This window comes from Bactrocera dorsalis, chromosome 1 (assembly GCF_023373825.1).
Source record: "Bactrocera dorsalis isolate Fly_Bdor chromosome 1, ASM2337382v1, whole genome shotgun sequence".
NCBI lineage: Eukaryota > Metazoa > Arthropoda > Insecta > Diptera > Tephritidae > Bactrocera > Bactrocera dorsalis.
Window position 1 is genome coordinate 33,171,614 of NC_064303.1, and position 13,880 is coordinate 33,185,493.

At 40.8% G+C, this 13,880-nt stretch overlaps 1 protein-coding gene across 1 annotated transcript; it reads left to right on the top strand.

Moving 5' to 3' along the window:
- Positions 1–162: 162 nt before the first annotated feature.
- Positions 163–5,993, top strand: LOC125777139 (uncharacterized). Its single transcript, XM_049451386.1, has 2 exons — positions 163–5,807; positions 5,860–5,993. Exon 1 carries the CDS (start codon positions 186–188, stop codon positions 5,565–5,567), a length of 5,382 nt encoding a protein of 1,793 aa, XP_049307343.1. The 5' UTR covers positions 163–185; the 3' UTR covers positions 5,568–5,807; positions 5,860–5,993.
- Positions 5,994–13,880: the final 7,887 nt, after the last annotated feature.

Sequence of the window (13,880 nt, forward strand, 5' to 3'; positions counted from 1 at the left end):
TATTAGTCGCCATCGTCATAGGTATTGTATTGCCACTGGGAAGCCATCCCTCTATTCGCCGCCAAAATCGTAGTCGCCAAGCGAGTCGCCGATTCTATTCATCGCTAACATTATAACGTTTATATTGTCAAATTGCCGATCATATTTTTCTGTAACATTTTCCTTCAAGCCAAAGTATATTAACAATGGAAAACTCAACTAGAAAGAGTATGCGAATTCAACAACAAGAGAGCCTTAGTAAGTCAGTTTCAATTGAAGATCAAAGATTGGATAACAATGATGTGGATAACGGATCCGATCATCAAGGTAGTGCGTCCACTAACTCTAGCGCATCTACTAAAGTTACAGTAGAAAGTCAGCAACAAATGCTCGTTGCCATGCAAAAGCAGATCAATGCCCTGAGTAACCAGCTGCGAGGTACCCAGGTAAAGTTGAAGGAAAGTGAACGTCAGTGTGAACTTTTGAAGTCCACGATACGCGTAGAGGACGGATCAAGGTCAAATTCCATTGCGACCTCTGTGGATCCCGTTGTAGATGCCGCTATACAACCTACAGCAGTCTCAACGCAGACAACAGCGAACTCGCAGAATAGTTCGAACAATTCTATGCAGTCTACGTCAACGTATACAGCCGCCACGCATACGTATACTCAGTGCCCTTACGAAGGTACTACATCGCCGATCTTCACAGCCACCGCCTCTTCGATAGGAACTATGCCTTCAACCTCATTACAGTCGCAGCCATTTATTAACGTTACACCAGACAGTTCATATCTGCTTACACTACCGAGAAAAATTCAAGATTTGCCAGATTTCGACGGACGCGCAGAAGACTGGCCTATGTTCGCCGCCGCCTTTGCACAGTCAACTGCATCATACAATTACTCGAATTTTGAAAACAATCAACGTCTACAAAGATGTTTAAAGGGTGAGGCCAGAGAGACAGTGCACTCACTCCTAATCCATCCGGATAACGTTCCTGCCGTTATGGACACTTTGCGATTTCGATTCGGTCGTCCAGAATTACTTATCAAATGTCAGCTGCGCCAAGTACGGGAGATGCCATACATATCAGAATCCGCCATCGACAAAATGATTCCTTTCTCAGTCAAAGTAAAAAACCTAGCCGTGTTCCTACAATCAGTAAATGGTCAGCAGCACTTGTGTAACCCAACGTTGTTGGAGGAGCTTGTGGGTAAGCTACCCATGAGCAAGAAACTCGATTGGGCAAAAACCTCATCGACGATACAGCCATATCCTACAATCAAAGATTTCAGTACTTGGCTTAGTGGAGTGGCCGATCTAATATGCACAGTACAAGATAGTGGGCGGACTCATTCGACCGAACCAAAGCGCCGCGTTCTTCTTCAAACCGCAAACAACGCCAGAGAAATCCTATGTCCACTGTGCCATGTTGGACACCACATCTTCGATTGTGACACGTTCAAGTCGCTAAGCATCCGTGACAGATGGAGCAAAGCCAAGCTCCTTCGCTTATGTTTCTCTTGTCTTCAGGGTGGTCATACCACAAGAGATTGTCGCCGACGGAAAACCTGCAGAACGAACGGTTGTCAAAGAGTACATAACAAACTGTTACACGAGCCACCGAGGAGCTTGTCAAAGATGCAACGGGTTGAGATTCCATCTAGACCAACCACAGCCGATGCAGTACTCAGTTGTACAGACAGTGGAATGAAAAAACAAAAAGTGTTGTTTAGAATAGTTCCAGTTATAGTGCATAGCCACAAAGCTCGTATCAAGACCTTCGCTCTACTGGATGAAGGATCATCGATAACTATGGCCGATTCTTCTTTGATTGAGCAGCTCGGAGTAAAGGGTCACCAAAGCCGAGTATCCTTACAATGGTTGGGTGGAAGAGCTGCTACTGATAATGCAACTATCGTCGACATCGAGATTAGTGGTTCCAGTTCAGGCCAGAAATATAAGTTGCATCATGTCTACGGCATCCAGGATTTACAACTTCCGATACAAAGTTTACAGAAAGCTGACGTAGATGAAGCTTGCTTGAAAAGGTTGTCGATTCAAACATACGACAACGCCGTTCCAAAGTTGCTTATTGGATTAGACCACAGTCACTTGGGAATCCCTAGTGAAATCGAAACCCTACAATATAAGGGTCCTTATGCCGCACGTACTAAGTTAGGTTGGGTCGTCTTCGGGCCGACTGATAACTTTAATCAAGGGAAGACGTCGTGTTTGCATATGTCCGTCTCGGAAGATAAATATCTGCATGATGTGGTGGCCGATTACTTTAGTGTCGAGAGCTTCGGTGTACGTCCAGCACCACTCGTCGAGCCCGATGATGATAAAAGAGCGCGCCAGATACTCGAGTCCACGGTCACGAAGATTAACGGACGTTTCCAAGCCGGTCTCCTGTGGAAACGAGATGATGTTCAGCTCCCCGACAGCTACTCCATGGCCGAGAGAAGATTGGTCGGAATCGAGCGTAAGATGAGACGAGACGAAACATTTGCCCGAGAGTATCGTGCTATCATTCGGGATTACGTTAATAAAAATTATGCCAGAAGGTTGAGCCCGGAAGAAGCTGCAATTACTTGTCCAAGAACGTGGTACCTTCCACACTTCGGTGTGATGAATGTCAATAAGCCTGGTAAACTGCGCCTAGTGTTTGATGCCGCCGCAACCGTCAACGGTTGTTCACTAAACAGTTACCTGCTAAAGGGTCCTCAACAATATCAACCAATGCCGACAGTACTCTTTAATTTTCGTGTTGGCGCAATTGCCATCGCCGCCGATATTAAAGAGATGTTTCACCAAATTTCTATAAGAGCAGAAGATAGAAGTGCCCAAAGGTTTCTTTGGAGGGACGGTAACGAGAAGATTCGTCCGGACGTATACGAAATGCTGGTGATGACATTTGGAGCCGCATGCTCGCCTTGCACGGCCCAGTATGTTAAAAATATTAACGCATTTGAGCACCGCGAAAGCTGTCCAAGAGCCTACGACTCTATCACAAAGCATCACTATGTTGATGACTTCGTGGATAGTTTCGACAACGTTAAAGAAGCCATTGAAATAGCCAATGAAGTCAGACGTATTCACAAGAATGCCGGGTTTGAACTACGCAACTTTTCTTCGAATTCTCTAGAAGCCAAAATCGCACTGAATGGTTATGAACCGGAACAACTGACAAATAGCCTAGTCACATTAGCAGTAGAACGCGTGCTTGGAATGTATTGGCAACCAAGTAGCGACGTATTTAGTTACACACTCAAATTTAACAACGTGGACGCTGAAGTCATCAGTGGACACAAACGGCCGTCGAAAAGGGAGCTACTAAGCATAGTCATGTCAGTATTTGATCCGCTTGGGTTTTTATCCAAATTTATGGTCAACGCAAAATTGTTGGTGCGCGAATCGTGGCGTTACGAATTGCGGTGGGATGAGCCTCTGCCTGAACCTATATGTAAAGAGTGGGACAAGTGGCGCCGTCAGTTGAAAAATGTATTGAATTTTCGAGTCCCTCGCCACTATTTTGCCCGTGGACCACCTGTCGAAGTGCAACTTCACATCTTCGTAGATGCCAGTGAGGATGTATTTGCAGCTGTAGCCTACTGGAGAGCAACATATGCAGATAGCAAAGTTTGCGTCGTACTCGTATGTGCCAAAACGAGGTGTGCTCCGCTGAAACCAATGACTATTCCACGCCTTGAATTGCAGGCAGCCGTCTTAGGAACTCGACTGCTAGAGACTATCGCCAAAGATCATTCAGTTGAAATCAAAAAACGCGTGATGTGGAGCGATTCCAAAACAGTTCTGAGTTGGATTAAATCGGGAACACGTCGCTACAAGCCATTCGTAGCACATCGTGTGGCAGAAATTCTCGCCGCTACCGATGCTAACGACTGGCGTTGGATACCGTCAGAGGAGAACGTTGCTGATGAAGCAACAAGACCAAGTACGACATTCGACAGTCATCCGACATCACGATGGTTAAATGGACCGTCATTTTTAACGGAAGAAGAAGAAGCCTGGCCTACTTTTGAAGGAATCCCTGATCTGTTTGAAGAGTGTGAAGAGCTCCGCCCGAAATTTGTAATGTTAGCCACGCCGTCATGTGTTATAGACATGACAAGATTTTCAAGTTTAACTAAGCTAAAGCGAACGGTCGCCTGGGTCATCCGATTTATAGATTTGTGTCGTCACAAGAAAGTGGAAGAGTGCCTGACCGCCGAGGAATTGAAAGTAGCCGAAATTTTCTTATGCCGCCTTGCCCAATCTGCCTCGTACTCACTTGAGATTAATCAATTGAAAGAAGGTGGAAATGTAGTGAAGGGGTCTGAGTTATACACACTCTCCCCGTTTATCGACACAGAAGGTGTTATGCGTGTTAGCGGACGTATCGATGCTGCCAGCTGGCTTCCGTATGATACCACGCGACCTATTATCCTAGCACCAAATCATGATCTCACTCGCTTGATCTTGCTGGACTGTCATAATCGGATGAAACATCAGAACGTGGAGGCGACGATATGTGAGGTTCGGCAAAGATACTGGGTGCCGAACATAAGACGTGCTATGAAGAAGATCATATCGACATGTCTTATTTGTAAAATTTCCAAGTGCATACCCTCACAGCCTATGATGGGTCAATTACCAAAGGATCGACTAACGCCATTCGTGAGGCCATTTTCTTACACGGGTATTGATTACTTTGGTCCTCTCAACGTAACGGTTGGTCGGCGTAAGGAGAAAAGATGGGTGGCGTTGTTCACTTGTCTAACAACGCGAGCGATTCACCTGGAAGTTGCTGCCGATCTTTCGACTGATGCATGCATTCTTGCAATTCGAAACTTTATCAATCGTCGCGGAATGCCGGTAAGGATTCGTAGCGACAACGGTAAGAATTTCGTAGGAGCCAACAATGAAGGAAAACGATTTTCCGAGGTATTTGATTGTCATCGCATTCAGGACGATCTTGCTGTGAAAGGAATCGAATGGATATTCAATTGTCCGAACAATCCTGCAGAAGGTGGCATATGGGAGCGTATGGTAAGGTGTGTTAAGCGCGTCCTCAATGTAACTTTAAAGGAAGTTGCACCTCGCGAACACACGTTACAGAGCTTGTTAATTGAAGCCGAGAACATCGTCAACTCCAGGCCACTTACACATTTGCCGCTATCATCAGATCAGGATGAACCGCTCACTCCGAATCATTTCTTGCTTGGTACTGCCAATACTTCGCAAACGCCAGCAGTCAATGATGTCGTCACGAAACCCTGCGCACTTGGTAAACAGTGGCGCATTGCCCGACAGTTGAGAGACACGTTCTGGAGACGATGGATTCTTGAGTATTTGCCGACACTTACGCGTCGAATGAAGTGGTGCGAAAGACCAAAACCAATTCAGGTTGGTGATCTGGTATTTGTATGCGACGTTAACATGCCGCGGAAGCAATGGTGCCGTGGTCGGGTAGAAGCGGTACAGCGTGGATCTGATGGCGTTATCAGGAGAGCTGATGTACGCACCAGCAGTGGAATCCTTCGTCGCCCCGTGTCAAAGTTAGCCGTTTTGGACGTGGAGTAAGTGAATCGGATCGATTCACGGAGAGGGGGATGTAACAAAACGGCGATTATTTGTAACGAATTTATAGTTAATAGTTTTAATAGTTTAAGGATCACTGTGAATTATTAGTTTAAGCACATTATTGTGAATTATCGCAGTGTCCTTTCCTCCCGACGTTCGTTTTCGGTGTCCATACTGTTGGAACTCCGATTATAAATCACTCAATTTCCGAACGCCGAAGAGATAGGCTGAGACACTGCGGTAAGTTGATCTTGCAGATCATTGCATATTTGTAATAACCTTTTCTTTATAGAAATAAATTGCTGTTGTTGTTATTGCTCTTGTATTTGTTACCGTATGCACGTGTACGAAATGTACGTGCGCATATATGGGCATTCAATGACACAATTAAATTCGCCAGCCAACGGAATTGAGACAATATGGATGAACAACAATTTTTTGCCTATACAAAAATTCCGTGGAATTTCTATGGTACTTTTTTGAATTAATGGTAGCTTCACTGAGTTCAAAGGACAAATTCATGCTGAAAACCGTTTATCCCTTACACTTCTGTAAGCTTTTGTGATTTTTGCACCACTTTATATTTCTTTTAAAAAGCATGGGTTGCTAAAAACACTTTTACAGCCATTACCGTAAGAGCTTATGGAATCCAGAGTGATGGAGGCATGCAACGAGTTTTGGCGACAATCGATATTATCAATTTTTAAGAAGCGAAGCACATCATCTTATTAAAACCCCTTGTATCCACACTAAACTCTTTTTGCGGCGCTACCTCTTAGAAGCGCATACCTCCCGGAAAGTTTTCAATGTGCCCAGTCAAATAGTGTGTACCTCGTCGAGCTGTCCACTTGATCTAATTTAATAACTTTCTTCAAGTTTATGTTTTGTAGCATTTTACAATACCCTGACTTATTTTAGACACACCGAAACTAATAGCTAATTTCTCAAATATTATAGCTTTTGTTTATTTTTTTTTAATTGCCTATTATCCAGGATTGTGCTTTCATCTGCTAAGCCATAAATCTTATTAACTATCAACACTTCCCACTGTTTGCAGCTAGTGACAGATGGGAGTTTCGTAAAACTCACCAATCTGCGCATAATAAGCTTACAAGCTTCTACGAGATACACGCCCAAAATATTGCAAATGTAATATAAAACTGACTGTAGTTACACATATGTATATATGTACATATATGCACAGTTAAATACATGAATGTAAGGTTTTGCTAATGCAATAAATCAAGATCCATGCTGGATATCGTTGATTTGATACTAAATAATATACATATATGTAGTGCATATGAAATATAATTTCCAAAAATATATTTGTAATGTCAAATTTTATTTAATAACATGTCAATAACCAACACAAAAAAAACTATCATAAAATCCTTATAAGACCAGTTTATAACTAGTTGCGCTTTTCTCGAGTTTCACTCAATTTCTCAAATTCTTAATATACAAACATACTTCCACACTATTACATATTATATAGCAACAATTTGACATATGGTCAGTGATTAACTACAAATGTTCAAATAAATCATCCGTTGAGGCCAAACTGTATAGTTGCTATAACAACACTGGTGGGCGGTAGGATCATTATCGACATACTAATCACGCGAAGGAAGTGCTGATGAAACGCCATGATTTATTAGTTAGATTAGATATGAAGTGGAGTCAACATATGCACTTAAGAGCTTGTGTTGAAGGATTCTGGGAAAAGGGCGGTAAGTAAATACATCAAACTATCTTTGGTGGTCAATCGTAGGCGCTATGAAAATATTTCAAATGTATTAACTCTATTCACTTGACTTATATTACAGCAATAAACGAAGTTTGAGCATGCTTTAGGAAAAGATAGAGACGGAGAGTAATATAACCTACGAAGAGGATCACCTATTATCATTAAAAAGTACTAGGGACTAAATGCTTGAATAGGGTTCATTTGATATCGTATAACTCAATATAAAATAATCAAATTTAGGATTTTTACTATTGCTGTGGGAATACTTAATATCGAGAAGTTATTGGATAATAGATTGCGAGAATAAAACAAAGTTTAGTTCATATTGACTTTAAGAATTATTTTAATTATTTTGGCTTCTTATGTAAATAAATGTTTTCCCCTTCACGAGGTTATGAGATTTTGATTTGTTTTAGATCAAAATTAAAAATCGAAAAATATTTAAGGTAAAATTTATAAAATGCAATTGAACTTCTTAACAAACAGAAAACATAAAAATTAATAAAAAATTTTAAATTTTATTATAACGCTAACAGATCACACAATTTGCAATTCCACTTAGTGGAAGAGAAGCTCATATACACAACGAGAGGTGAACATCGAAGTTTTTATATTATTCGCATTCAATTCCACACACGACCGCTTCGTAAGGAGCCAACTGGTCGGGTGATCAGTCCAGGTACTTTTTCAGATCGCTTTTTGACAGATCGCGCATTAGTAGCGTCAAGGTGTTATGTTATTTTTATTCAATTTTGGTTGACATTCCATCATGGAAAGACTTACGCTTGAAATATTACGAAAACTCACGATCTGTAAAGAATATGTTTTGCGCGCTTCGCTCAACCTATGGTGAATATAATACACATCTTGAAACCCAGGATCCATTATTGGGTAACATTTGGATAACCATTAATCTGGGAAAAAATATAGGATCCATAGCTAAGAGTGTACACTAGGGTGGGTCGATTCCGGACTTTTTTCGATTCGGTATTTCTAATAGTGCGGAAAAGTTGCCTTAGTACTTCCTGATTCCTATGCAACTTTTTGTTTTGAGATCGGATTGCATCTTCAACCCGAACCTCGGCCTTGAAATTTCGGAAATTCGCCTAAAATCGTGAAATTGTCTACCTAGCACCTGAAATACGCATCTCATGGCAAAATGTATAAAACAAAAGTTATTTGTCACGTCATTTGCTACCGAAATGGTATATGTGATCATGGCCGTAGGACGAACCGTTCCCGAGATACGAGCGAAAAGGCGGCGCGCCACAGCGCAAGGTGAAAATCGGCTTGCGGCCACACTTTTTGACGTTGATTTCGCCGAGTGGTATCACTCACATTCATTCACCTACGCCAAAGGACACGTTCGGATAGGTCTCCACACAAATATTTTTTCATCGAGTTCCTTCACTCTTGTCGGTGATTTCGCCGAGTTCTATCACTTACATTCATTTCCCTGCGCCATACGACACGTTCGGACTGGTCTCCACATAAATATTTTTTCATCTAGTTCCTTCACTCTTGTCGTTGATTTCGCCAGGTGCTATCACTTATATTCTCTCAACAAAACACAGAACTCAAAATGTCTGTATCTAAATTTAAATTTAGACAGAAATGTCCTGTGTTTGGCATATATCCGTACAATCTCTCTGAGTCCCAGTTACCTACTTACCAGGATGTTCTTTTGTGTTATCAGTTTGAAAGATTTGGTATAGGGCGACTCCGAGGCGACAACTATGAACCTAGGAGTAAAGAGGTTACAGAAATAGTTGCAAAAAAGGTTGAAAATACTTTCAAAAAGTCATCTATTCCGATAGTTTCACACACCAGAGTTGTACAAATGCTCACCACATACCATAAGAAATTTCTGACTCTTAAAAAAATGTTTTTAAGGAACCCAATAGGTTTGAGCTCTAAAAGAGACGACTTTGTCTCTTCTGCCGGAAAATTATTTGACATCGCTGCTTGTAAATGCATTTATTTTTCTTCTTGCACTTGTCCAAAGGAAAGGAAAGTTCCTATCAATGAACAACCATTTCTCTTGGACCAGAGAACCACAATAATTGGTCGCATTGGAAGTGTTGATCTACAAGACAATACACTTACACAAGTCAGCGAAGGTGAAAAGTACTACCGCGACACTGTCAAAGAGGAACATATTTCTCTTATAGCGGAACCTGGTTGTCATTACTTTGGCCACGTCACTTCTCCTTCCGGGTCAGCTGAGGATGAGACGCAAGCTATATGGCAACATTTACAAGACAATTCAGTTGATGTGGAACATCTAGAAGTTGTCGGTGCTGATGGCACCAACACGAACACAGGTTGGAAAGGTGGAATCATTCGGAAACTAGAAGAAAGAATAGGTAGGCCATTACAGTGGGTTGTTTGTTTTCTACATTTCAACGAACTTCCATTCCGTGCTCTTTTCGAACACATAGATGGTGTCTCAAAGAGTCCAAATACATTCTCTGGCGACATAGATAAACTGCTCCCTTATTGTAGTAGAAGTTGCCTGTTGTCAAATTTGAAAGTTTTCCATCCTGCCAATTACCTTCTGAGGTTATTAATCCGACCCAACTTAGCACAGACCAAGCTTATCTCTATAAAATATCAGAAGCTGTTATTTCCAGTCAATGTTCCTCGGATTTAGCGTCGATGCATCCAGGTAACATGTGCAAATCTCGCTGGCTCACCTGTGCAAATAGAATTCTGAGATCATACATTTCTACTGACAAACCAACAAAGGAAATAAAGATTTTGGTTAAGTACATACTTGCAGTTTACTCACCTTTGTGGTTCTCAATAAGATTCAACAGTTCAATCAAAGATGGCTCGCGCCATCTCTATGCTCCAATTCAAAGGTCGAGATACTTACCTGCTAAACTGCGCAAGGTTGTCGATTCATCCATTCAACAGAATGCTTTCTTTGCTCTTCCAGAAAACATTCTCCTTAGTATGATGACTGACGAACGGATAGAAGTCAGAAAGTTGGCCCTTGACCGTCTTCTGGCAGCCAGAGAAGCAGAGTCTGACACCATAAATGGAAGAGTTAGATGTAATAAAATGCCAAAGCTGAATTTCAAAGCTAATACTTATTACGATATGATTAACTGGAAGACTATTACCTTGACTGTTCCACCAGTTCTTTGTTCAGTTTCTAACGAAGAACTCATAAAAGGGCTGTCGGGAGACACTGCAGAGGTATGGAAATTTAGTGAATTCCCCTCTCACACCGTGGCAGTCGAGAGAATCGTCAAACTGGTGACAGAGGCATCTTCTAAAGTTATTGGCCCCTAATCTCATGATCTTTTTATACGCTCTACACTGAAATCTAGGCAACAAGTGCCAAAGTTTAGTACAAAATCTGATTTTATCAATAAATTTGACACAGATTCAGACTATAACAAGCCTGACATATGGTTGGTTGGTTGGGTTGGGCTTGGGAGGAACCCGAAGAGCAGCTACCTCCACGCGGTGGGTTCTGGGTGACCAATACAGGTTAGCTGAGAGCTGCAACAATTTTGACCTTGCGCTGTGGCGTGCCGCCTTTTCGCTCGTATCTCGGGAACGGTTCGTCCTACGGCCATGATATACCATTTCGGTAGCAACTGACGTGACAAATAACTTTTGTTTTATACATTTTGCCATGAGATGCGTATTTCAGGTGCTAGGTAGACAATTTCACGATTTTAGGCGAATTTCCGAAATTTCAAGGCCGAGGTTCGGGTTGAAGATGCAATCCGATCTCAAAACAAAAAGTTGCATTGGAATCAGGAAGTACTAAGGCAACTTTTCCGCACTATTAGAAATACCGAATCGAAAAAATTCCGGAATCGACCCACCCTAGTGTACACGAAGACCGTGAAGAGTCAATTCGGAACCGTTCGCTGCACCTCGAACTGAAGTATGGAACTACTTGGCGCGTTTCAACTGAAAACGTATAAAATACATCTTGTGAAGCTGCTCGAACTTCCTAAGCGGCAACACTTCACTCTGTGGGCTCTTGAAAAGTTCTAAGAAGATCCGACGTTTTCGAGTAAAATCTTGTTCAGCGATGAGGCCCATTTCTGGCTCAATGGGTATGTAACCCAGCAGTAAAGACACATTTTGGACGAAGAGCAACCTAAAGAGATTCAAAATCTATATTTTCATTCAGGAAAAATAACGGTTTGCCTGCGAAATTCTCTAACGAGTCATCAAGAATTGGACTCAATGGAAGCACCATCTGAGAGGGAGCCGTGGGCACCATATGAAAGAGATAATATTTATAAAATATATACAAAAGAATGATTCCTCGAATGATAGTAAACATTCCCCATTAAATTTGAAGTTTCTGTGGGTTTTCTTTTAAAAACTGGAAATCATCACCCGTTATAGTCAATATAATATTCAATGCACATGCGATGTAAAGAATTTTCTAATCCAGTTTTTACATCTTGCGTTACATTATTGGCTTTTTGGTAGAATCCCTAACTTTTGTGAAAATATAGCATCGCCTATGTTCACTGTAGAGACCATAGCTATCAAATAGTGATTTTTTTCATATGTTGTTTCGGAACCTCTTCAATTCAGAAAACGAACAATCAAATATTTTCTCTTTAACATAATTGCATAAAGGTTAAGTATTCTCAATATCTAACACTCTGCCGTTCAAAGGATATATGTACATATGTATATCACCAAATATATTTTGAAAAAAGTTCCGAAATTTAAAAAAATATAATCCGAAATAAATTCGTTCGAGCAAGAAAACTTATTGCAATTACAGTACGATAACTACTTGTACATCCGTGCGTACAAACAAATATTTTATTGTAACTATAGAAGCACATTTATCTTTTAGAGAAAATTATGACCAAATCCACTTTTAGGTCTATTTTAGTTTTTTATAATAATTTCCCACTATTTAATTTATTATTATTATAACACATGCGTGCTTTATAGTAGTGCCCCAAACTCGGCATTTATTACAGTAACTGCTAAGTGGCCTGTGCTTCTCTGAAGCTACAACATCTGTACCACATAAATCATCATAAAATTAAGTGCTTTCACCAAACTGCACGCAAGTTAAGACATTATTATGCCATGCCACAATGCGTGACGCGAAATTACGCCTCTGCGAATTAGTGTTATCCAACTTCCTTTAATTTTTCGTGTTATATGTGTTAGCACTTATTGAATTATAAGTAATCCGATTGATTAATGCCGAGCATTTGGTTCTTCATTCGTGCACATAATTTGGAAGGCATCGTACGAGTATGTTTGACCCCTAGATGAGACTACTATTGAACTACCGCGTTGCTCATGCGCCTTGTAACACATGAGTTTACGTAAAGAATAATATTTTTTTATCTTAGAGCATAAAAACGCGTGTTACCAGAGGCAAAATATATTTTGCGTAATACCTTGTAATTTTGTTTATCTGCTTAATATAAGTTCGTAGTCTTGTATATATTGTGTACATGGTATTTCAGCACATCATTCATCTAAATGTTCTTAAGTTACACCCACTTATACTTATTCACGATATTCCAGCCTAAAATGTTTGTATCTATTTGCTTATGCCCTTGCCGGAGTGAAGGTGTGGCATACAATTTTCTCATTATGAGATTATAATTAATTACTTTTCCTCTTATGCATTGCGCACTTTACTTTAACTTCCAAAGAAGTTAATTTATACATAGGCTGCTATATATATTTCTGGACTAGGCAACACTAAGTGTTGTCAGGTGCAACCTGACATTTCCATTGGAAAGTTTGACATTTTTTAGCATAACATCAGTTAGAACGTTTTGTCATTTAATCGTGAATTGTTTTATTCACAGGGAACTAAAAAATTCATCTCGGCCAAAAAATGGAATTAACTCGAGAACATTTTCGTGCGATCATTTTTCACAACTTTCGACGTAGATTATCACGACAAAAGTGCATCGATGAACTAAAATCTTTGTATGGCTATGAAGCACCATTCTATAGCACTGTGAAAAACTGTTACAACGAATTCAATCGTGGCCGACGCTCGCTTAAAGACGAATTCCGTGAAGGTCGTCCAAAAACAGCCGTTGTGCCAGAAAACATCGATGCCGTACGTGAACTGATAATGCAAGACCGTCATGTAATATACCTTCAGATAGAGGCATGCCTATGCATTTCTCCCACCAGCATGAACACTTGGCCGTAAAAAAGGTTTGTTCTCGTTGGATCCCGCACAATTTGACAATCGCTCAAAAAAAGGCTCGTGTGGATTGGTGTAAAGAAATGCTGAAAAATAGGATCGCGGTACTTCAAAAGACGTTTATAAGATCGTCACAGGTGACGAATCATGGATCTATGCGTATGAGCCCGAAACAAAACAGCAATCGACCATGTGGGTCTTCCAAGACGAGCCAAGTCCAACAAAAAAAAAAAAAACATTTTCGTTGATAAATATGCCTATTTTCATTATTAGGCCAGAAATATGTATAGCAGCCCACGTATGGTTCCAGAAGCTTATATGTATGTAAGTTTGTTATTCCCCTCATGTTGTTTTGCTTTTTCCGTCATGTCACTTTATCAAACAA

Coding starts and splice junctions, on each gene's coding strand:
- LOC125777139 (XM_049451386.1), top strand. CDS start 186: ATGGAAAACTCAACTAGAAAGAGTATGCGAATTCAACAACAAGAGAGC.